Below are 24,025 nucleotides of genomic sequence, written 5' to 3' on the forward strand. Positions count from 1 at the left end.
CGCTAGAGAAGATTAACCTTTAACATCATCATTACATCTAATGTTATCACATTTTACAATGCCACTGACTCCACTTTTAACTTGAGGTAGTTGATTTTGCTAACCATGTTGTAAAACTACTAAAACTTCTTTTTCCCCAGTCTAATAGAGGAGGAAGATTCTGCTGCTCTCCCCTTTCCTTTTCCTCGCGTTCAGTGCTTTGCCATACCACTTTCTGTAGTGATGGAACTGTGCTATGTCTGCACCGGTCAGTACGGGAGCCATTACCCACAGCCGGGATGTTGAGCTCTTGAAATGTAGATAGTGCAACTGATGGACTCAATCTCAAATTTTACTTATTTTAAGTAACTGAAATTGAAATTGAAATAGCCACTTGTTGCTGGTGGCTACCATCCCAGAAGCCCAGCCTTAGTGTTCTTTCAGTACAGAGTGAATTCTGAGGACTTCACTTTTTTCTCCTACTGAGTCTTCCTTCTCTTTCTGGAAGCAGGAATAATCCTTTTTTCATGTTACTGGTTATTCTTGTATTAACAAAGGTGTTTTCTTTTATTATAATGTAATTTATAAACTATGGGTATTATCATAAAGTAAAAATAACTGATTTGTAGTGAGAATGCCAAATTGGACATATAATGCCTTATAGTCCTCGCACAATATGGGATTGTATGTCTTTGCTTCTCTTACTTTGGGTCATTATATGTTTTTCAAAACTTGGCATATATATCTGGGCAGTTTCTCTCTGCTCTCTTAAGTGCTGCCCATGGTGGAAGCAATGCAATGGAAGGAGCTTAGACTTTAGTTTGGATTCCAAATTCTCACCATGGCTTCCTGAGCAAGTTTCTTCCTTGTCTGAGCCATATTTCCCTCCTAGAGTTGTTAGGTTTTCACTTCCAAGTACATTTGGTTTTACTAGCTTTCTCCTAACTGGATGCTAGAACTTTCTATCTCTGAAGCAACTTGATATCAGAGCAGTTGAAAAAAAACTATCTTATTTTAATAAATGCTCCTCCTTATTCACTCATACAGTCTTCTCCCTTTTTCATATCTGTATACTGAGAGAAGGACTAAAAAATTCCGTGAAGAAACATTGTTGGTTGAGGCATCTGGTAATTTAAAATAAATATACTGCTCACAAAAATTAGAGGATATTTTATTGCTTCATATGAAGCAATTAAATCCATGGTTTGTTTTCTTTTTCCTTTCTTTCTTTCTTTCTTTCTTTCTTTCTTTCTTTCTTTCTATTTTCTTTCTTTCTCTCTCTCTCTCTCTCTCTTTCTCTCTATTTCTTGTATGTAAACTACATAATAGGAAATATAATAAACAATATTGTAACAACTATGTATAATGTCTGATGGGTACTAAACTTAGTGGGGAGGTTGCTTTATAAGTTATATAAATATCAACCACTATGCTGTACATCTGAAACTAATATAATATTGAATGTCAGCTATATCTGGAACTTTTTTAAGATTAAAAAAGTAAATGGCCAGATACTTTTCTACTATATTTAAATAATTATAATTTTTATGAAGCTTTACCTTCTATCAAACTTTTGTGTATTTTTATACATAATTTGTCATTTAACAATGTTTACACAGTTGTAAAATAAATTATTCCATCTAAAAAGAGGAAATTTTTATAAAGCTTATTGTATAATAGACATCATCCTAGATTTATCAGACATTCAATGAGGATATCTATTTATTGTTTTGCCCATGTCAAGGGCCTGAAGAATAAAACTGAAGCCAGGTGGAGTTAGGATAATGAGTCAATTATCCAAAATGTAAATGCCCATGGGTATATGTCAAATAAAGAAATGTTTTCAAAGAAGATTCTGAAAACATGATTGATGACTGGTTCTAAAGTCTTGGGAAGATGTAAGCTTTAAAATGTTTAGAGTCAAACTGAGAAAGTACAATTAACACCATACAGAAATTTAAAGTTTCTTCTTGCAAAGCAGTCAATCCATTGCCCAAGAAAAAGCTTTCATCTTGAAAGATGAAAGAATTAAATTGAAACTAGAATACTGAAGGCTACTATGGAAGCATGCATTTATTTGGGCATATGGTAGTAATCCACGAAACCCGTAGTTATAGTCTATTGGAGAATAACCAAAACAGATTTTCCAGGCAAAGAGTCTGCCAGATCAGGTTGCTTTTTACTGTGGAAAAAGAAAGATGCAGTGAAGTACATACAGCAATGTTAAAGGTTTTCTTCTTCTTTTTTTCTTTTTATTTCAAAGCCACTTCAGACTCTCTTTTATAAAAGTATTATCTTCATCTTTATAAGTTTAATCCTTCAGGTGTGAATCCCATAGATTTTGATGATCAATTTTTTTATTTCTCTTCAGTCAAAAGAGTTAATTTCATTGAAAAAGACATTTGCATGTTCTTCAATACAATCAGTGTGGAACAGGAAATCAAAGAAATATCTGGTTTGTTATTGATTAAAGAGTTAAGCAACAGACATTGAAGATGCAGGATCAAATAAACTAAAAGAAGAGGTCAGGGTTGTATGTATTAGTGTTTTGCATCGGCACTCAAGAATTTCTTGATGTACTGAGGACCTCTGATTTCTAGCAATCTTTTTTACAAATTACATTTAAAAATACTGGAAAGAAATTGCATCAGGTCAGTTCAGTGTACTTACAGCAAAATTGTTTTTAACTGTATCAGAGAGTTTTCAGTTAATATAATTGAAATTATTTAGTTTTCCTTTGTGACAAGTAAAATCATTCCTTATCACAGATAGGTAATTTATATGATTATATGTTTGGTCTAAAATTAATCAATATGCATGCAGAAAAGCTTTCATTTGAGCAGAATTGGAATCTCATTAACGAACAATGTTATATAGCATAAGGAATCGAGTCAATAGTAGTATTGTAATAACTATGGATGGTGTCAGATGGGAGCTGGACCTGCGGGGTGATCGCTTTTTAAGGTTTATAAATGTCTAATCACTATGTTGTACTTCTGAAAGTAGCGGAATAATGTATGTGAACTGTAATTGAAAAATAATTTTAAAAAAGACAACTATCAATTATAGCACCTATAGAAGAAACAGTAAATGCAAGAGAATAAAAGTTTTAATCATACAGTTCTCAAAGAATTATACAATACCTCAAACTTCTTTTTGGATTTAAAGATTATTTTTTATTATTTTATACCTAGCTCTTTATGAATAAGACGTAGAATCTTAGTGTGTTTTTCTATTAGCCAGCAGACAGTGGGACTAGACGTAGACTGCAGGACTGAATGCTCTATCAAGCTAGTTGAGAGAGATGCAGAACTTAATCTTATTTATTTATTTATTTATTTATTTATTTTAGCCAAGAATATTGGCTGATAGACTGTGGTCATTATTTTATGAATTGAAGATAAACTAGAGATCAATGATTTATAGTTGTTCTGAAAACCTGTTTTGGGGTTTTTTTTTAAGTGAGAGACAGGGAGAGGCTCAAATCAACAAAGCTATTTTTACCACCTGGGGCTGATGCCTGAGTGAATTGTGCCACTGGCTGTGGGAGTGAAAGAGGGAAAGAAGGGGGAGAGGGAGAGGGAGAGAAGCAGATAATTGCTTCTCATATGTGCCCTGACCACTAATTGAACCCTGGACATCCATAGGCTGGGCCAGTGCTCTATCCACTGAGTCAGCCAGCCAGGGCAATATGAACTTTTAAACAAAACTTAAGATATTGTTGATCAGTTTCTTGGAGTACCACTAAATGTGATCAATGGGGAAATATTTGTTTGAATTTCCTAGAGCAGAGGTATCAGCTTTGAGACAGAGCCTCAAGTAGATCAGATTTCCAAAAAAGGAAATCATTGGTAGGTCTGAAGGCCAGTAGCGGCTGTGTCTGGTATCACTCAGTAAGAGAGCAGCGTTGTGGAAGTGGGAACCCTAATACCAATGTCAAGGTGAGAATTGTTGTCTGAGAGGATATGAAACCTGATCAACCGAGGTTTCTCGCACCTGGAGTTGCCCCAAATCTTTTCTCATCATAAGTCTTTAGTCTTTGGAAACTACTGTGTAACAAGGCTCATGTCTGTCTCTATCAGCCTTGCCCCTTTCGATCTGAAAGGTCAAGGTAATTCCATCTCACGCAGTTTAGCCCTGATGACCACAATCACAGTCTGTCCACTGGGGTGAAGCACGATTGAATAAATGCTGATTTCTTGAGTCTCTGCAGTTGTTTCCTATGGATTTATTGCTTCAAATCCTGCCCATGTGGTGCAGGCTTGAGACTGGATAAGTGGGTTTTCTCCAAAGCCCTTATGAGAACAACTAGAAAATTTGTGCATTGGGGTTATTGGAGCCTTTATCACATACAATGTATTTCCTAAATATGGTTTCCTGATTATGAAGTTTATAATTTAAGTATCTGAATGTACTTTTCTGTGCTAAAAACAGAAATTATTATTGAAACAAGAACTTACCTTTAAATCAGACTGTACCATACTGCAATGAATGATTTCTGCTCAATTGTTTTTATTCCCAGGGGACATTTGTCACACTGGACATTGGTCAGCCTTAAGTCAAATAGTGTTCTGTCCGAGTAATGCCTTATTGTTTTCCAACTTTTTGATGTAAATGTTGGTGATATCCTGCCTTTAGTTATTTATTTGGTTACAAAAGAAATTAGGACATTAGTAATTCCCTTTCCTAAAGAATTATTTAACTTTTCTTGGGAACAAAAATTATATGGGTCTGTTGTAAATATTCAGTTAATATAAAAATACATAAAAACAAGTGTTTATTGAGTTTTCAGTAGTAACCACAGCTGGTATACATCTTTCTAAACATTGTATATACATATAATTTCTTTCTTATAGTCCTCTCTTCATTTATCTAGATGTAATGGGAAAAAATTATCTGAATGTGCATATACACTACACATAAACTACTGAAACCTGTTTTTACAATTTTACATTATAACATGGACATTCTTCTTGAACGGTTCATGTTTATACTTTTGTGGTGTGGAGGTATACATTTTAATTTTGATAGTGCCATGTCTTCTGAATTCAAAATAACTTTCTTATAAGGAAATTATATATATATATATATATATAATAGATAGATAGATATCAAGGAATATAGTCAGTAGTATTATAATTTCTATATAATATTAATATTTTATAATTTTTTTATGAAGAGTCAGCCTTTTTCTTGGATGTGAACATTAGTTGGTCATACAAGATTATTAGGCTAAAAGTAAATATATGATGTTTTGGGTGCGATTCAAACATCTAAATATGGTCAGCATTCTCTTTCCACAGGGCCCATTTGGAGGCCAGTGCTGAGAAGTGGAACAGGTTGTTGATGTCCTTGGAAGAACTGATCAAATGGCTGAATATGAAAGATGAAGAGCTTAAAAAACAAATGCCTATTGGAGGGGATGTTCCAGCCTTACAGCTCCAGTATGACCATTGTAAAGTAAGTTGACCACGTGTAGTGGCTACCTTGACAAATTAATTTTGATTTTGGTGAAGTAAATACTCAAAATAAAATTCTAGATAAATATAAGTTAAACTAATTGTTACAGATTCTCTCTCCACCCACCACTTCCTCCTCCTAATTGTCAATATTTACACACTTATTTTAAATTGTATCCATTGCTCCCACTTGTTTCAAATTAATTTTTCTCTTCATATTTCACTAACCTTAAAAAATTACAGATATATAAAGCATAATATTGCTTGTAGGTAATTATAAAATTTATCTAACTTTCTAATAGAATTGAAGATATTAATATATTGGGGAAGGTTTTTTTAGTTCAAGTTAGTCTTAAATTCAAAAATCATAGAGTCATAAAAATTAAAACTATCTTATTTATAGTAAATGAACATGAAAAATAAGGACTTGTAGTAGTAAGAAAAGAGAATGGACTTAAGTCTTAATAGGAGGTGAGAACAGTATTAAGACCATTTCATGACCCTGGCTGGTTGCTCAGCGGTTAGAATGTCGACTCAGTGTATAGACGTCCTTGGTTTGATTCTGGTCAGGGGACCCAGGAGAATCGACCATCTGCTTCTACTCCACTCCCCTCTCCCTTTTCTCCCTCTTCCTCTCCCACAGCCAGTGGCTTGATTCGTTCCTGCGTGACCCTGGGTGTTGAAAATAGCTCTTTTGGAGCACATTAGCTTCAGACACTAAAAATAGCTCAGTACTGGAGCATCAGCTCCAGACGGGGGTTGCCAGGTAGTTTCCAGTAAGTGTGCAGGTGAAAGTCTGCCTCACAAGCTCCCTTCTTCTCAGCCAAAAAAAACAAACAAAAAAAAAGAGATCATTTTGTTTTCTGTATTGAGACTTTTCCTTGAGTTATGTTTTGATTCTGCTCAAATTTCTGTCTCCAGTCAAATCTGTACTCCTAAGTGGATATGCTAAAATGTTATCAACTGACAAATTAATTCTTAGATCCTTAGAATTAATTAATATTGTTTAAGTATTTGCCTTATTAACTTTCTATTCAATTACTTAATACTCCTTCCTACTCATTTCCTCATGTATATTAGCTTTATTATATATATATATATATGTTTCTCTATATATGTATGTATGTGTGTCTGTGTCTATATATATATATATTTTGCTTCAGATGCAATGCAGGTTCTCATTCTAAATCTGTACATTTTAATGCGATGTTAAAATGCTATTCCCATTTTAAAAATGATGAGCACCAACATATGTATCTTCTGAAGAAGAGTGACATCTATGTAATATGTTGCTTTGATGCAAAATGATAAAACCTTAAAGTTTGTTTTATTTTCAATCCTTGTAATGAGGTTATTCAAATGACCATTTGGTAAACATTTTTTTCTATTTTAAAAAGAAAATATAGAGAATAGCTCAAACTTGAGGTAAAAGAAGACAGTACTAGTGTGTGATACACAAAATTAATAATGACAATATGTAACAATAATAATATTTAAAGTGGTTTATTTAAGCAAATTACATTTTCCCTGACTTTTTTCCCAACTTCCCCTTCTATTATTTATTTACCATTTTTGTGGCTTCATGTATTAGCAATGCAATAGAATAATGCAAAGCTTTCAAAAAGAAGGGCTCTGCAAAGGAATAAAAGCTGCTATGATCATGAGCTACTAATTTTTATTAAAACCAAAATCTTGAGGTATGAAATGGTTGTCCTGGCTTTACCCAGTAAAGTGCATATCAGCATTTCCAGTAAGTTCTGGCTGTTTTCTCCCCCTGCCCCCTCCGCCAGCCAGGTCACCTGTTTTATGCCGTTTCAGTCTATCTCAGAGCCCTGTGTGCTCTTCTCCTTTACCCCTTTAGACCTAGGCATTTCGGTAATAAAGTTAATACCAATAATGATGGTGATATAATACTGGTTCATTCATTCAGCAAGGATTTATTGATTGCCTAATATGCACTAGGCACTACTAGGCAATGGTAAATCAACAATGAACAAAGGTCTTGCCTGATTCTAAGTAGTAAGAGACAGATAATAGACAAGAAATAAATCTGTATCTCCCATGGTAATAAGTGCCATGAAAAAATAATAAAGCAAAGTCAAGGAGAGAGCAACAGAGTTGCTATTGTATGTGGAGAAGGTCAGGCAAGTGTCCTAATAGGTGGTTTTTGAGTAGAGGCCTGAGGTAAGCGAGGCAATAATCAGTGCTACTACTCTGTGGAGGAAGAAATCTTAGGGAAAAGGGGTCAGAAAGACACAGGCCATAAAGGCTGTGATATGCAGGGCATATTTGAGGAATATGGCAGATACCAACCACTATGGTTGAAGCTGTTTAGACGAATAGAGAAGGTTATGGAATGAGGTTGGAGTAAGGAAGGGGGAAAATCGTTCAGATCCCATAGGTCCTTGAAAATACCTGTAAGGGCTATGGCTTTTATTCTGAGTGAGAAGCCACGGAGGTTTTGATAATCTTGGTGCTGTGATCTACTTATATTATATAACAATTACTAGTTAAATGATGAATAGAATATACAGGAGATCTGGTATGTATTTCAGTAATCCAGGTGGGAGGGTGACCGTGGAGATCATGGGAAGTAGCTGGTTTCTGAACACATTTAGAAAAAGACAACAGGATTTGCTGGGTTGGAGATACATGGATTATAAGGGACTTTGACTCATGGTGTCAGGAGTCAAAGGTTTTCGGACAAAGTTCATGGAAGAATGGAAGTATCATTTGGAAAGATGGGAAAAGTGCTGAATGAGCAATCTGGGGAGGAACTGTTTTTTTGGCATTTTTAAGTTTAAGATGCTTATTAGGCAGTTGAGTATATTTGCGTGAAGTTGGGGGAAAGGTCAGGACTAGATAAAAATTATATATATATTATATATTATATATATTATATATATATAATATATATTATATATATATAATATATATATATATAATATATATTATATATATATGTCATGGAATTGGAAAAGATCATTTAGAGCAGTGGTTCTCAACCTTTCTAATGCGGTGACCCCGCAATACAGTTCCTCATGTTGCGGTGACCCCAAACCAAAAAATAATTTTGGTGGCTACTTCATAACTGTAATTTTGCTACAGTTATGATTCGGAATGTAAATACCTGATATGCATTATGTATTTTTTGATGGCTTTAGGCGACCCCGCTGGGATCGCGACCCACAGGTTGAGAAACACTGATTTAGAGAGTCAGGAATTCTAAGACATGAGCCCTGGGCCACCCTCGCTTCATAGGTTGGCAAGACTAAGAAGGCAGAACCAAAATGGTAGAAGAACCAAGAAGACAGAGTCTAAGATTCCAAGTAAATGTTTCATGAAGGGGAGGGTGTCATCACAAGGCTTAAATACTGTGGAGAGATTGAACAAGATGAGGTCAGAAAACTGACCATCTGAGGGCAGTTGTTACCCTTGACAGAAGTCATTTCAATGGGGTGATCATGTTGGAAGCATAATTAGAGAATATTTAAGAAAGTATATGTGTTGAAGTATAGAGAATTCTTTCAAGAACTTTTTTTTTTACAACAAAGGAAACAAATGAGGTAGGAGCTGGAAGGAGAATGTTGGGTCAAGTACATTAGTTCCCCCTTATCTATGGAAATACATTCCAGGACTACAGATGGTACTAGACCCTATATGTACTATATTTACCCTATACATACATACCTATAATAAAATTTAACTTACAAGTGAGGTACAGTAAGTGATTAACGATAATAGCTAACTATCATAGAACAGTTCTAACAATATACCATAATAAAGGTTATATGAATGTGATCTGTCTGTCTCTCTCAAAATCTATTATTATTCTGTACTCAACCTTTTCTTTTTTTGATGATGTGGGATAATAAAAGGCCTTATTACCTTAAGAATGTCCATTTTTTTTTACTTAAACTGCTTTACGGCTCCTCATTGGCATATTAGAATTGCCAGCATCGCTACTCTTGTGCTTTGGGGCCGTTATTATAAAATAAGAGTACTTGAACGCAAGCACTGATACCATGCCAGTTGATTTGATAATGAGATGGCCACTGAGAGACTAACAAGTAGGTTGCATTTGAAGAGAAAAATACTAAACAAAGGGATGATTCACATCCCAAGCAGGACGGTGTGAGTTCTCATCACACCAGAATGGCATGTAATTGAAAACTTATGAATTATTTATTTCTGAAATTTTCCATTTAATATTTTCAACCCACAGGTGATTACAGGTAACCTAAACCGTGGAAAGTAAAACTGCAGATAAGGGAACACTACGGTGATGGTTTTATAAAGGCGGGCTGGTTGAATGTGCTTCCGTGCTGATAGGGGGAAAAGTCAATGCCCCAGGAGGGAGGGTTCCATGTGGGAACAGTGACGGCCGGATCCAATATACAAGTGGAGCAGTTGGTCTTAAGTACACGGGCTGTCTGAGATGCTTTATTTTGAACCACACAGTACTATTTAGGGAAATTGAATTAATTTGACAATCTCTCAGTGCTAAATTAGAATGTCTAGAGATTATGAGATGATATTTTTTTTAAAGGAGACAAAGACGTTTAACACTAATTTCTTAATTACTCCGGGAGATGTAATAACATAAATGCAAGTCTTGAGTGTCATTGTACACAGGTCTTTAAAAACCAATTTAAAAAGCAATATGTCCTTCAATTGAGGACAAGACAAATACACAGCCACAAGAAATATCTACAACCACCTGGGCTGATGTTACATGAGTAAGCACTTAAGTTTTACATTAAAATTTCTAGTGGCATCATTATACAGTGTGTCCATAAAGTCATGGTGCACTTTTGACCAGTCACAGGAAAGCAACAAAAGATGATAGAAATTATAAATCTGCACCAAATGAAAGGAAAACTCTCCCAGTTTCATACCTATTCAGTACAGTTTGATGTGGGCTCACGGACAGATTTTTTAGGGCTCCTTAGGTAGCTATCCCGTATAGCCTCTACAGACTTGTCACTGACTAATGGCCTACCAGAACGGAGTTTCTCCACCAAACTGCCAGTTTCCTTCAACTGCTTATCCCACCGAGTAATGTTATTCCTCTGTGGTGGCGCTTTGTTATAAACGCGCCGATATTCACGTTGCACTTTGGTCACAGATTCCAATTTAGCGAGCCACAGAACACACTGAACTTTCCTCTGTACCGTCCACATCTCGACTGGCATGGTCATGGGCTGCTGCTCGGCTGTATACACGGTGTTATGTCATCATCTGCGCATGCGCACATGCTGCCGCATCATCCTACAGAAACTGGGAGGGTTTTCCTTTTATTAGGTGCAGATTTCACATTTCTGTCATCTTTTGTTGTTTTCCTGTGACCAGTCAAAAGTACACCATGACTTTACGGACACACTGTATATGGAGTAAGAAACACATTGGGTGGATGTGGGTAATTATCAGCTAGAAAAACATTAAGTGATTTGAAAGTTCCTTCCAGGCATGTAAACTATATGTGAAAGAGTTATGTGAGAAATTTGAACAAAGTAATTAGGAGTAGACATCTGACTAACCTATATCCTCAGTAGCTTATATATTTAAGTTTACTAATACTTTTTTTTTGGGGGGGGAGGGCTTTTCTCATTTGGAGAGTGTTATTTTTATCCTCTACGGAAGTACCTTATGTTGGGCCTTTCTATACAATGTTACTGATTTTAGCACATGACCTTAGACCCAGTTTCAATTCCCACCTGTTCCACTCTCTAGTTCTGTGATCTAGGCTTTTGGACACATTGTCCAGTCTCTTCAGTCCTGTTTTTCATCATCAGTGTGTGTAAACCACTTAGCACAGTACCAATAGTAAGTGCCTAATAAGCATTAGCTTTTGGAGTTACTCTTTAAACGAGGGCTTACATCTTCTAGTATTTTTAAAACTTTTAGTTGCTCCATGTTTGCATATTTTATTTATTATAGATTCATTACATTAAGCACTATAAGTTTTGATTTCATGACTTACATGTATTATTTTAGCCTGTTGATAGCTTAAAAGAAAATTTAGTCTATGTACTCAGGAAATGGGATGAAGTCATTGAAACAACAATATTTTTGAGAATTTATGTAATGTAAGATACTATATAAGAGTCTAGAGACTGGAAGATGATTTATGTCTTGGTCTTAATAAAAGAAAACAGCTGATGTCAAGCAATAAGGCATACAATGCCTTCAGTTAACTTACCAAAGGTTAATAGGCAAATCATAAATGTTTAACCATGTGTCCAATTACCTCTAAAGGCAATATTTGGAGGGTACTATTAATAATAAGTAAGGAACATAATTAATATGTATTATCTTACTTTTTCATTTGCATAACTTTATCCTGGGTCCAGGCTGTTTTCATTGTCCTAAATAGCTACGGTAAGAGACTTTGGAATCTCATATTAATGGGTGCAGTCAGCTCTGTTACATACGGATTGGTTTATGGGAACTCATATTCTCAAACTCTTCTGATTCCTACGTATATTTCTATATTCTAGTCTCTTATATACACATCAGTGATTTGATGACCCTTTTTCATAACTGTTCTTTGATAATGACAGTGCCAATTACTTCATCATTCATCCATCCATCCATCCATCCATCCATCCACCCACCCACCCACCTACCAACACTATTCACTGAATGCCTTACGTGTTGAATTTGATGCTGAATATACAAAGAGCAATAAGGCACAGCCTCTGCACCTCAGTGACATATCTTAATAATTTGTATTAAATAATTTAATAACTCCTATACCTAAATGCCCTGTGCTTGTGTAAATGTTTAAGTGATGGCTCTGAGATGTCTATTTAGGATGATACTGAGAGGTCATGCTTTAAAACATCTCATCTACTCAACATCTAGCCATTATAGATAAAATATTTTACAAAACTAGAAAACCAAATATGGGAGAATTGGACTCCACAGTATGACATACATTCTGTAGTCCAGAAACAAACCAGAAAAGCAAAGTAGTTCGTAGGGTTGATGCTGCTGAAACTGTAGCCATCCTGGGCGATGAGTAAGCAGAAAGCCCCGTAGCACAATCTCTTTTACACATTGAACAAGTAAGTGACTCATTTCCTTCTCTAATGTGTCCAAGAACTGATATTATGAAACATCAATGTATTTCAGAATCTTAATTACATGATTGTACTTTCTTGATCGTTTTAACCAGTGACTCAGAACATTATAGATAGGTTTTCAGCAACAACAACAATATAAATACTTTGTTTAATGATTTAACAAAATGTACACATAGGCAGACTTACTAAATAATAATAATAATAATAATAAAAGTTGAAGGGCCCTGACAGTTAAGTGTTTGACGTGGGGCGTGGCACAAAGTTCATACACAGTAACTAGTGACCGATTCTTCTTCCTGTAATGGCTAAAGATCTGACATGATAGTTTTGATCATTTGTGTTTTGTTTAAAACTGTCTAGGGTATATGAGTTATTTTAATCAAATAAAAGCATATTAGTACAGCCCAGCAGAAGTAGCTTTCCATTACATCTTGGCTTAACCTGCTAAGTTAGACAGGAGCCGCCTTCCAGTCTTTACAAACATCAGTTTGTAAATAAAACAATCTTTTTTTTTTCTCATCTAGGTACATATTTAATTCCCTCAAATGTCAAAATAATTTGCTACTTTAAAACACATAATTTTAATGTCTATTTTAGAGTAAATGGATAGTTGATTTTGCCACATGACTTAAATTTTTAGTATTATTTTTCAAGTTTTATGGAATGTGAAGTCATTTACATGCATCTTCACTTTTGAGAGTGTGAGATTACTTGGAGAGTACCTACACTGTATGTAATTTTCATTGGTAATATTATGGAGTTACTTCAGCCAAATGCTTTAAGATGGGATAAAATTGCTGAAACAGGTTTTGCTGTTCAACTTTCACTTCATTTTCATACCAATGGAAATACTAGGTTATGTGGGGACCAGTTATCAAAGCTCTAACACCCTTTCTCCAACAGAATTCATGTTTGGTTTTAGGAAAGGAAATCATCAAGAATAACTGAAAGTCTGATTCAGGTAAATTTTCCTGTAGTTTTGCCCATTCCCTCAGGGCTACTTTGTCCTTTGCTTAACCCAATGCAATTCCTGTATTCAAATCTCATTATGTAAGTAAGAGGCAGGACATTAGGGCCTAAAACTGAATTGCAAAGGTACATAAGCAAACTAACTCATTAAAATAACAAATTTGAACATTATCTTTAAAACAGCAATATCCCACCACCAAATTTAGTGTTTGTGTGCACTTTTCTCCTGATAAAGCAATCTGAGACCCTCCCTGCAAACCTGTAATTTCAAGGCCTTGCTGTGTTATGTTTAGCTCTGCTAACTAAAGTGGGAAATTGGTCTCTTGCTAAAATTGCTTAAACTTAATTTTCAAGTTTCCTTTCTACTGTGCCACCTATGTTGACTTCCTTCTTATCAAATATGAAATGCATAGCCCCTTACGATCAGTTAGTAAGGAGAAGCAGCAGTTCTGAAAGTGAGCCTGCACTTATCTGCCACATTTCATTTGTGTGCTGTCTAAATTGTCAGCTGAACCTGTGATAAGTATAATTGGAACCTCGCCCCAAAAGGTTTATCTAAGTTTAGAGGGAGAATCAAAGCAGCCAAATGAGCTGTCACTCTCTGGTGATGAGATTAAAATAGACCACAGATGTAGTCAAGAAATAGAGCTCTGTAAATCCAACTGATATAGTCCACCCCTTTATTCAGCCCATTCCTAATGAACTGCCTCTGGACATATTTAGCTCAGAGACAGTCTTACTTATGTAACGGGTTATTTCTTTATTCAGGAGACTTCTGTTGCACCTGATATTAGCCACATGCATTGCTGGGTACGGGACATGCATAAGTTTGTGATTGTTTTTACTGTCACAGATGTCACTATCTAGCAGCAGAGACAAGCTTGACAAGAAGTAGCGACAGTGGGATATCAAAAGAACTGTAATGTGAGCATGAACACAAGCCGGGGAGACACAGATGAATCATGATTATTTGTATTTGGGACGATTGGGTAGGGCTCCATAGGACAAGTGGCCTTTTAGCTAAAAAGACAATGGAGTAAGAATTCACTATAGATATTTATAAGAATTTCTGGTAGGAAAATCCTCTAAATTAACCCTGGTATGACTTGGAATATGCAATAGAGTAAGATCTGTTGCTCACCTTCCTTTTTGATATTACATAGAATAAGAATGAAAGAGAAAGAGAATACACATTCAACACCTAATATGGTACTTTATGGTAATAAATAGTGAGCCCATTTGCTTAATAAAGAAATACATTTATGTGTGCATATATTTTTAAAAATGTAAGAAAGAACACCGTTTTATCACGGTGAGAATCTGAAGGATTCCTCTCTTAGTCTTAGCATTCATACTTGGTATTGTGATTGCAGCATCATATTTTTATGTCACTGGGATGGAACCAAACTAAATTTATATATTAAATGTTCATTTAGGGATATGAACCAAAACTTCTAAAGTATTATAAAGATTTTAAAAAAATTTTAATCTGCAGATCAGTGAAAAATAAGCCTGTTTTCTTTCCCCTTTTTTTCATATGGTTTTATTAGTGTTATCAAATTTAATGACTCTGTCCTTTTTAGTTGTCGTATTATAATGACTTCAGATCTATATATTCTGATTTGGTTTTGGAAGCAAGTTGGGGAAAAACAAATTTACATTCTAAGAGAATCTTTTTATGTTGGTATCTTTTTTTTTTTTTCTGTTTGTATTCTTCAATAAGCAGTGCTTGTTTGAAACCAAGAGCTAAGGAAGCCTGTGTATCAGCAACACTTCTGTTTCTTCTAGGTCAGATGCTTTGCATCTAAGGCCAGCTTCATGGGTATGTGTCCCTCCTGTCATGAGCACACAGGGCTTTGCTTTTAGAAGGGCCCTGCTCTTGGTCTGTACTGCTCTGCTGCTGCCATCTTGACAGTCTGAATACTGTAGAACAGGGGGCCCTGTGATTTCACTACACACAGGACTCTGCAAATTATATAGCCGGACCTGCTTGCATCAGGAGGGAAAACATTAATGTGTATGGTTTGACATACATAAACTAACACTCCTACAATAATAAAAGCCTCTTAAAACATAATTTAAGCACCCCCTTTCTTTTCAAGTAAGTAAACTATCCGAACCTCTACACTCACTTACATGCCTCTTATTGAGACTTGTGATGTCTGTTTGTTAGAGTTGGATACGTTGTGATTAGCAGTTTTTTTCAGTCCTTCTTTGGCTATGGACTCACTAATTGATCTTCTGTCTCTTTACTGGAGTTTTAGGTCACTACTCTATTCTGATTTTCTTCCCACCTCACTGGTACCTCCTTCTCAGTCTCCTTTACTGGTTCCTCCTTTTTGCCTCAACGTCCTAAAATTGGGATGCCCCAGGGGTATTCCTATTCCTTTACGAACTCACTTGATCTCCTGGTTTTACCAGCCATCTCTAGTAGTATATGCCCATCACTCCCAAGTTTATAGCTGTTTACATGTCATTTCTACTTGTGAATCTAATAGATATCTCCATCTTAGTATATCTATACCAAATTCCTGAAATTGCCTCAAGCTTCTACTCAATCTCCCCCCCCCCCATGTCAACTGATGGAATTTTATTCTATTTGTTAGGTAAAAATAAATAATAATTCAATATTATCATTCTCTTGTGCTCAGTTTCTTGGAAAATCTTGTTGATTCTATGTTCAAAATATAGAATCTGAATCTGACGAGTTCTTTGTAGTTACAATTATTAGTCTGTGGTCTTTTTGTTTGTTTTTGTTTTGTTTTAGCACAATATCCAGGATATTTCTATTCAAATAAATTAGAAGTCTTTAGTGGCTTTCTGTCTAATTCAGAATAAAATCCACAGTCCTTAAAATGGTTTTTAAGACACAACACAATCTGATCTTCCTCCTATTCACACCTTGCTCACCTCATTTACGTTTTCTCTCTTACAACCTAGTTTCAGCCACTCTGATTTCTTGGTGTGCCTTCAGTTACAGCTCCATGCACACTGTCTTCCATGCCAAGAATTCTCTTTCCCTGATATCCACATGGTTAATGGCACTATTTTCAAATGCTTGCTCTATAGCACCTTCCCAATGAAGTCTATCCACTTGCCTCTATTTGAATTGTAACCTCCTTCCTAGTATTCCTAACCACTCTAATCCTGTTCTGCTTTTTTCTTTTCTATAGAACTTATCACCTAATATAACTACTTATTTTATGTTGTCTCTTTGTCTATGCCTAGCATTCTAGATGCCTAAAAAAACATTTGTTGAATGTTGAATGAATGAAATATACCCAAAGATAACACGTCCTTTGGTATGAGCATTCCTTTTTATCTTTCTTTAATCCCTTTTTACTTATTCATGTTTGAAGGCATATTACAGTTTGATAATAGTTCTACTTTAAATAGCCTAATCTTTAATAAAGCTAGTAGCTGGCAAAAAGGAAAGCAACAATCTTTTCTCAAGAGCTAGACATAATTTCAATTACATGACATCCTTGAAGTTGTAAGAAAATTAATCAACACCATTATACTTTTTATGCTTTAATATTGTAGTCAATTTCAGAGGTTATCTTTTGCCTGTCTTGATACTGCCTAAATTATTTATAATAAGAATTAGAAAGATTTTTGTAGGAGGGGGAAAAGAATTGGCATGTGTTTGATGGCTGAGATAGCATTTAAAATATAGCTTATCACTTTACCCTTTTGTGCTAAATACTGCCAGGTTCCCTCAGTGTTTATGCTTCTCTTATGGAGAAATGTGACTCCCTGGAAACTTGAGGAGTTATGATTTCTAGCAAACCTAGGGAGCAGCTTAGACACATAGACTCTCTCATTTAGTAATTATGTTGTCATGCATGCCAATTTAAAAATAAATCTAGCTTCAGAGACATCATAGAAATAAAACATAAGGAAAAATCTTATGATTGTTAATGAAAGTTTGCTTCTCAAAAATAGTTGCATTTCATAATAATGCTGTTCTTTAAAAGTAGTAATATGTTCAATGATAAATGAATTTGATTCCATTTTTCATTCCTTCTTAAAAGTATAATCTTTTTAAAATTATGGAAATAATATAGGTTTTATAAAATCAAGAACAAAAAATGCCATAATTTTTTATTTTTTATCAATACAAGCATTTTCATGTTGCATTATATTTTTTGCATATTCACCATTTACACAGGTTTAGTAGAATATATAGGTTTTTGTCCTGTCTTTTTCACAAAGATATAAGCCATACCTACTTCTTCACATTGATATGTAGTCATTATTACAATAATGTTGCAAGGTTACATAATGGCTCTAGTGTAGCATTAGTGAACCTAAATATATATATTTCCATTAGTTACTTTAGTTGGTTTCAATTTTTATTTATCATAAATAATGTTATAATGAAAAGTTTTATGTTTGTATTTTCTTTCTGGATTATTTTCTTAGGCTATATCCCCAAAGGTGAAATTCTTGTGTCACACAATATGCACATGGTAATGACTCTTGATATATTGCCAACCTGCTTTCTCAAATGACTGAACCAGTTTTCTGCCCCCAGCAATGTCTGAAAGTGAAGTTTCACCGCATCCTTGCCTGTGATTTCTCATTTTTCCCCCTTTCTGGTGAAAGTTATATATTTTTTGCATTGAAATGCTTGTATTTTATGTAAGTATGGGGATTTAGAGAGTGGGCTTAGGATATCAGATGTCTGACTCAACTTTCTCTCCCAAAGAGAAGGAAGAGGTAAACCGATTGGATGCTTTGATTTAGTTGCACCTAGAAGGATAGGGAAAAAGTGGTCCATTATTTGTGGAACTAATTAATTGAAGAAATTCTGCATTTATATCAAATTAGGGTGTATGATGTGATCTGGATAATAATTTTTACCTAGGAAGTTTACATTACTATTTTATTCTGGTAAGAGGAGCTATATTTATTTGTTTGCTATCTAAAAATCGAAAGTGACATAAGAGGAGGTTTACAACTCAGTTTTATGCTTAACAAGCACTTTGGCTTCATCTTGGAAGACCATGTAATTCCATTTTTCTTATAATGTAATAATTTGTCCCTTTGAAGAGGAAAATTCAGTTTTTCCTGCTAATAATGGTGGGTTGGGTACTTACAGGTATTGGTTATCCAAATTGTAGATAGAATAGCTAGAACTTTCCTCCATTTGTAAATGCAGAGGCTGAGCAGAGAAATTCAGTTTCAGAGAACAATGATGAGACATTGTATTAGCTGTATAACTAGTTATTCTACAACACTGAGTAGTTTCAAAATTTGTTTCTATTCACTGTTTCACCTGTGCAAGTAAGTAGAATGACATTTTGTTATTATGTATCCATTTTACATTGATTTTTAAAAAGATTTTATTTATTGATTTTACAGAGAGAGGAGAAGGGTAGGGCAAAACAAGAAGTATCAACTCATGGTTGCTTCACTTTAATTGTTCATTGATTGCTTGTCTGTGTATGTTTTGACTGGGCAAGCCCAGCTTTCGAAATGGTGACCTCAGTGTTCCAGGTCAACACTCTATCCATTGCGACATAGACCAGGCCATTTTACATTGAGAAAGAGAGGAAGGGAGAGAGATAGAAAGGAAGAGAATCATCAGTTTGTTACTGTATTTATTTATATAGTCATTGGTTGTTCCTTGTGTGTGCCCTGACCGCGTATTGAACCTGGAACCTTGGCGTGTTAGGATGATGCTCTAACCAACTAAGCTACTTGGCCAGGGCTGGAGAGATTTTTTATTAACATACAGAGAAGTTATGGGGCAAACGCAAGGACTCATGGTGGGTAAGGATGTTGTAAATTTCTATCTGGTTTTTCTACACTAGAAAACAGTTTTTTAAATGTCTCCTTATTCTTTCATACTCAAATACATGGAGTCTTCATGAACCCTCTGGGGCGTAGATGTGAGTCTTCAGAGAGGGGTCCGTCTGATGTAGGAGTCAGGCCTGCAGGGAGGCCAGGACGGGCACGTGTGGTGAATGCATCAGCAAAGCAGATGCCAAGAGCTGTAGCAGTGTAGAGGAGGGAGAGCGAAGGACTCTGATGGTGTTTCTACTACGGTCAGGTGGTTTTGGCGATAGATCTCTGAAGATCAGGAAGGGTGACCCTACTGGATCTCTTTGACTTTGACCAGTGAGGGTGAGTGACGTTGATGAGCAAGCACACAGATATTGTGTCCTGAGGAGATGACTACTTCCCTGCTCTGCTGCTCAGAGCTATTTCATGCCAATTTCTTCTACCGACCAGGTTTATATGAGCCACTAACATTCCTCAGGAATTTCCTCCCTTGATTCCCACCTTGTCTCTAAAGTTTACGTATTTCTTCATTCATTCACCTAACAGATACATGTATTGAGTGTTGCAATCTAAATAATGAGAAGGAGCCAGCCATTGGAGGTTTGACACAAAATTACAAAGGCCACGAGACAGAAAAAGCTTGGCATATCCTAGGGATGGAAATGAAGACTCTGAGGATAGAAATTAGGATGCGCTAGTCGTTGAGGTTGGAGCACAAGGAAGATCCAGATCTTGGTTAGAAGTTTAGAATTTGTTCTAAGTGCACCAGGAAACCATTGGAGGGTTTTAAGTAGGAGAGCAAAAGGATCTGATTCATTTATAATTTTAATATTTTGTAGGAAACGTTAAGACAGTGCTTCCCAGTGAATTTTGGCACTTGATATACAGTTTGAGTGATGGCTTAAGATTAAAGCAGGAGGAGGAGACCGTTGTAATTTAAGAAGCAGAGAAAACAGCAGGATGTAGTATACACCTACCTATCCGCGCAGCTTCTGCCCTTAGCTCCGTCCAGTGTGAATGACAGGTTGCCAGTAGGAAAGAATAGGACGACACCGATTTCCCTCCTTCCTCCAGGATCTCTCAGACCCTGCTTTCTACTGAGAGACTCGCACTGTTCATTTCAGTGGTATATTACGGCCATTTGCTGGGTTGGTGCCATGTTCCTGGTGAGAACGAAGAGCAGCCGATGGACTTGAGACTTTCTGGCTTAAGCCACGGCAGTCACTTCTTTATACCTTCTTACTCTTAATCCCCTGCTCTTCCCACTGAGCTGTGCCAGGTGGGGAGAACTGTCCCCAGGCCATGACAGGAGGATCATTGAGATCTCTCCTTAGGCACTTAGAGTTGAATAAGGAGTGATTTATTTTGCTGTTTAGCAAGTGATAGGATAGCAGGCAGCACTCTGGGTTTGAAAGGGGCAGAGAAGTGTCAGGAAAGTCAGCTCGGCTTAAGGTTGGGCTCCTAGAGATCGTTGTGAAGGAAAACTGTGATTCTGATTAGTTAAATTTTGGTATTTGGTTTTTCTGTTTTTAGGAAATTAAATTTAATGGGGTAATATTGATCAGTAAGAGTACATGTAAGTTCCAGGTAAACATCTCTATAGCATTTGAACTGTGGATTGCGTTGTGTGCCCATCACCCAGAGTCAAATCACTTTCTGTCACCATATGTCTGTCTCTCTTTACTGTCACCGTATGCCTGTCCCTCTTCACTCCCCTCCTCCCAACCCCCTTCCTCCAACCCCCTTTCCCCAGCAACCACTTCATTTTTATCTGCGTCCATGATTCTCAGTTTTACATCCCTCCTGTGTGTAAATCATACAGTCTTTAGCTGTTTTTGATTTATTTATTTCATTCGACTGTGGCATTTAAATCCAGCCTTCATTAAACTGGCATTCCCGGGCTTTGTTTGGTTTGAATGAACATGCCGAAGCCACTGAAAGAGAGAACAATGAGAGACTGGATTTCCTCATTTGTTTCGTCTGTTAACTTGAATTGCTGTTCTCTCAATTACCTTTCATCTAATTCCAGCTTCCTTTTCATACACAGTTCATGTGTTTGTGGACAGGTTGCTGCGACCTCCGTCCCGCCTCCTGTGTGTTTCCCCGCGACCCTGTTTATACCTGTCTCAGTTATGCGGCACTTTCTACACCCTCACTAGCACTGTTCTTTCCTCTTTCCCCTTTAGACTAGTATAAACTCCTTAAGGATGCGGATCATGGCTTAGTAATTGCTGTCTTCTCTTGTGCCTGCTGTATTTCTTAATAAATTGTATGAATTTAATATTAATTTTAAATTTTTTATTACGGTGGAACTCTTTGTTGGAAAATTCTATTATATTCTTATGGCATCATAGGATGGGAGAGAAGTTGAACATTTCTTATAGTCTTAGGAAAGTCATGGGCTCTCCATTTATTATTCTTGACTCTGGATGTATTGGAGACTGTATTCCTTTGTATTAAATACCTTAGAGCATACAGCTTTTGAAATGTAATTTCAATTTTATTTTTTGAAATTGGCTTGTATCTTCCTCCTTGTTAAACTGATCCTGTGCTTTAGACAATGCTTCATTTTACGTGTATCTTTCTAGAGGAGGACTGAGGCTCTTTCCACTTAGGTGCTAGAATGCAAAGAGCACCAGCTTGGTGACAGGTTGCCACACAGAGCATGTTCAGGGTAATGGCCAGGGCTTGAGTCAGCAACTGAGCTAGATGTCTGCTGTATGGAGAACTTCCTCCAGTACCACTGTCTCTGAGATACCTCTGTGCCCATTGTGAGACTTACTAACCCCACACCGACCCTAACCCTCCTTTCCCCCCTCCTCCTGTGTGGTAGATTGCTAAGATAATGAACCAGGCTTCTCTGTATTGAGGCCCTGTGCACAGGACCATTGCTGCTCCCCTCATCAAGAGAGACAGTATACAGTATGTTCGTAAAGTCATGGTGCACTTTTGACCAGTCACAGGAAAGCAACAAAAGACGATAGAAATGTGAAATCTGCACCAAGTAAAAGGAAAACCCTCCTAGTTTCTGGAGGATGATGTGGCAGCATGTGCGCATACACAGATGATGACGTAACACCGTGTATACAGCAGAGCAGCCCACAGCCATGCCAGTCGAGATGTGGACGGTACAGAGGAAAGTTCAGTGTGTTCTGTGGCTCGCTAAATTCGAATCCGTGACCAAAATGCAACGTGAATATCAGCGCGTTTATAACAAAGCGCCACCACATAGGAATAACATTACTCGGTGGGATCAGCAGTTGAAGGAAACCGGCAGTTTGGTGGAGAATCCCCGTTCTGGTAGGCCATCAGTCAGTGACGAGTCTGTAGCAGGGGTCTCCAAACTTTTTACACAGGGGTCCAGTTCACTGTCCCTCAGACCATTGGAGGGCTGCCAAATACAGTGGCCCTCTCACTGACCACCAATGAAAGAGGTGCCCCTTCCAGAAGTGCAGTGGGGGCTGGATAAATGGCCTCAGGGGGCCGCATTGCGGCCCGTGGGCCGTAGTTTGGGGATGCCTGCTCTCCCCAAACTACTATACCTAAGGAGCCCTAAAAAATCTGTGCGTGAGCCCACATCGAACTGCACTGAATAGGTATGAAACTGGGAGAGTTTTCCTTTTATTTGGTGCAGATTTCACATTTTCTATCGTCCTTTGTTGCTTTCCAGTGACCAGTCAAAAGTGCACCATGACTTGACGGACACAACCTATTTCTCCATTCTCTTAAACCTTTGCTGGCCTCATGACTTGCTTCAAACAATGGAATATGGTAGAAGTGTTGTGCAAATCCTATTACTGTGATGACTTAAATGGTAACCCTGATTCATACTAAAATCAGTTAAAAATGACATAAAATGGAAAGTTTAGTTTCTCAGTTGTATTAGTCATATTTCAAGGTCAAAATGTGCCATAAGCAACTAGTGGTTACCATATTGGATAGCATCATTTCCAAACATCGCTATCGTTGCAGGAAGTTTTGTGGGGCTGAGCTGTGAGCTGGTGCCGTAAGAGATCTTGCAGCTTCCACTCTGCCCTTCGGGAGTGCTACTCACCATTCTTTGAAGAAGCCCAGTCTAGCCTACTGGGCAACTTGAGACCATTGTAGAGGAAGCGAGGTGCCCTGACCACTACCCAGCAATCATTTCCAGATATGTGAGTGAGGCCATCTTGGACTTCCAACCCCATCCAAGCCACATATGACTACAGCCTCTGGAGTAATCTCTAGCGACACCAGCTCTTGTGCTGGTTAAGTTGTCCACCCACAGAATCATGAAAAATAAGTCATCATTGTTTCAAACTAGTAATTTTTTAGATGGGTTTGGTACACAGTGGTGATAACAAATATAACCTTCAGTCTAATCACTGCAATAGTTTTGAAACTATTTTAAACTATGCCCTATGCAGTTATAGTAGGATATGGTAAAAAGGGGCCAATGAACTCCTACCACTTTTTTTTTTAGTAAGATCAATTCCTTGTTTATTTAGGGAGAGAAAGGGATATTTTCTATTCATAAAATAATGATCAACAGCAAACTGAAACACTTAGTACTTATTAGCTGACAGATGACAGGAGAAAACTAACTTTGCCTCTGGAAGTTATTTACCAATAATTTGCAAAGTAGATAGTTCAAAAAATCCAGAGCTAATTGGAATTCAATAGGTATTCCAATTTATGATAATGAGATTTAGGGAACTTTGGTATATTTTGCTGGATCACATTTTGAGAGTCGACATAATA

General features: G+C 36.7%; 1 protein-coding gene across 7 annotated transcripts in view; it reads left to right on the plus strand.

Moving 5' to 3' along the window:
- Window positions 1–24,025, plus strand: part of UTRN (utrophin) — a 510,071-nt gene that overhangs the window by 354,695 nt on the left and 131,351 nt on the right. For all 7 annotated transcript variants that reach the window (XM_066248060.1, XM_066248061.1, XM_066248058.1 and 4 more), the window contains one exon: window positions 5,283–5,439. In XM_066248060.1, coding sequence (XP_066104157.1) covers window positions 5,283–5,439 — 157 coding nt within the window. The remainder of the gene's footprint in view (window positions 1–5,282; window positions 5,440–24,025) is intronic.

Source organism: Saccopteryx bilineata, chromosome 12 (assembly GCF_036850765.1).
Source record: "Saccopteryx bilineata isolate mSacBil1 chromosome 12, mSacBil1_pri_phased_curated, whole genome shotgun sequence".
Lineage (NCBI taxonomy): Eukaryota > Metazoa > Chordata > Mammalia > Chiroptera > Emballonuridae > Saccopteryx > Saccopteryx bilineata.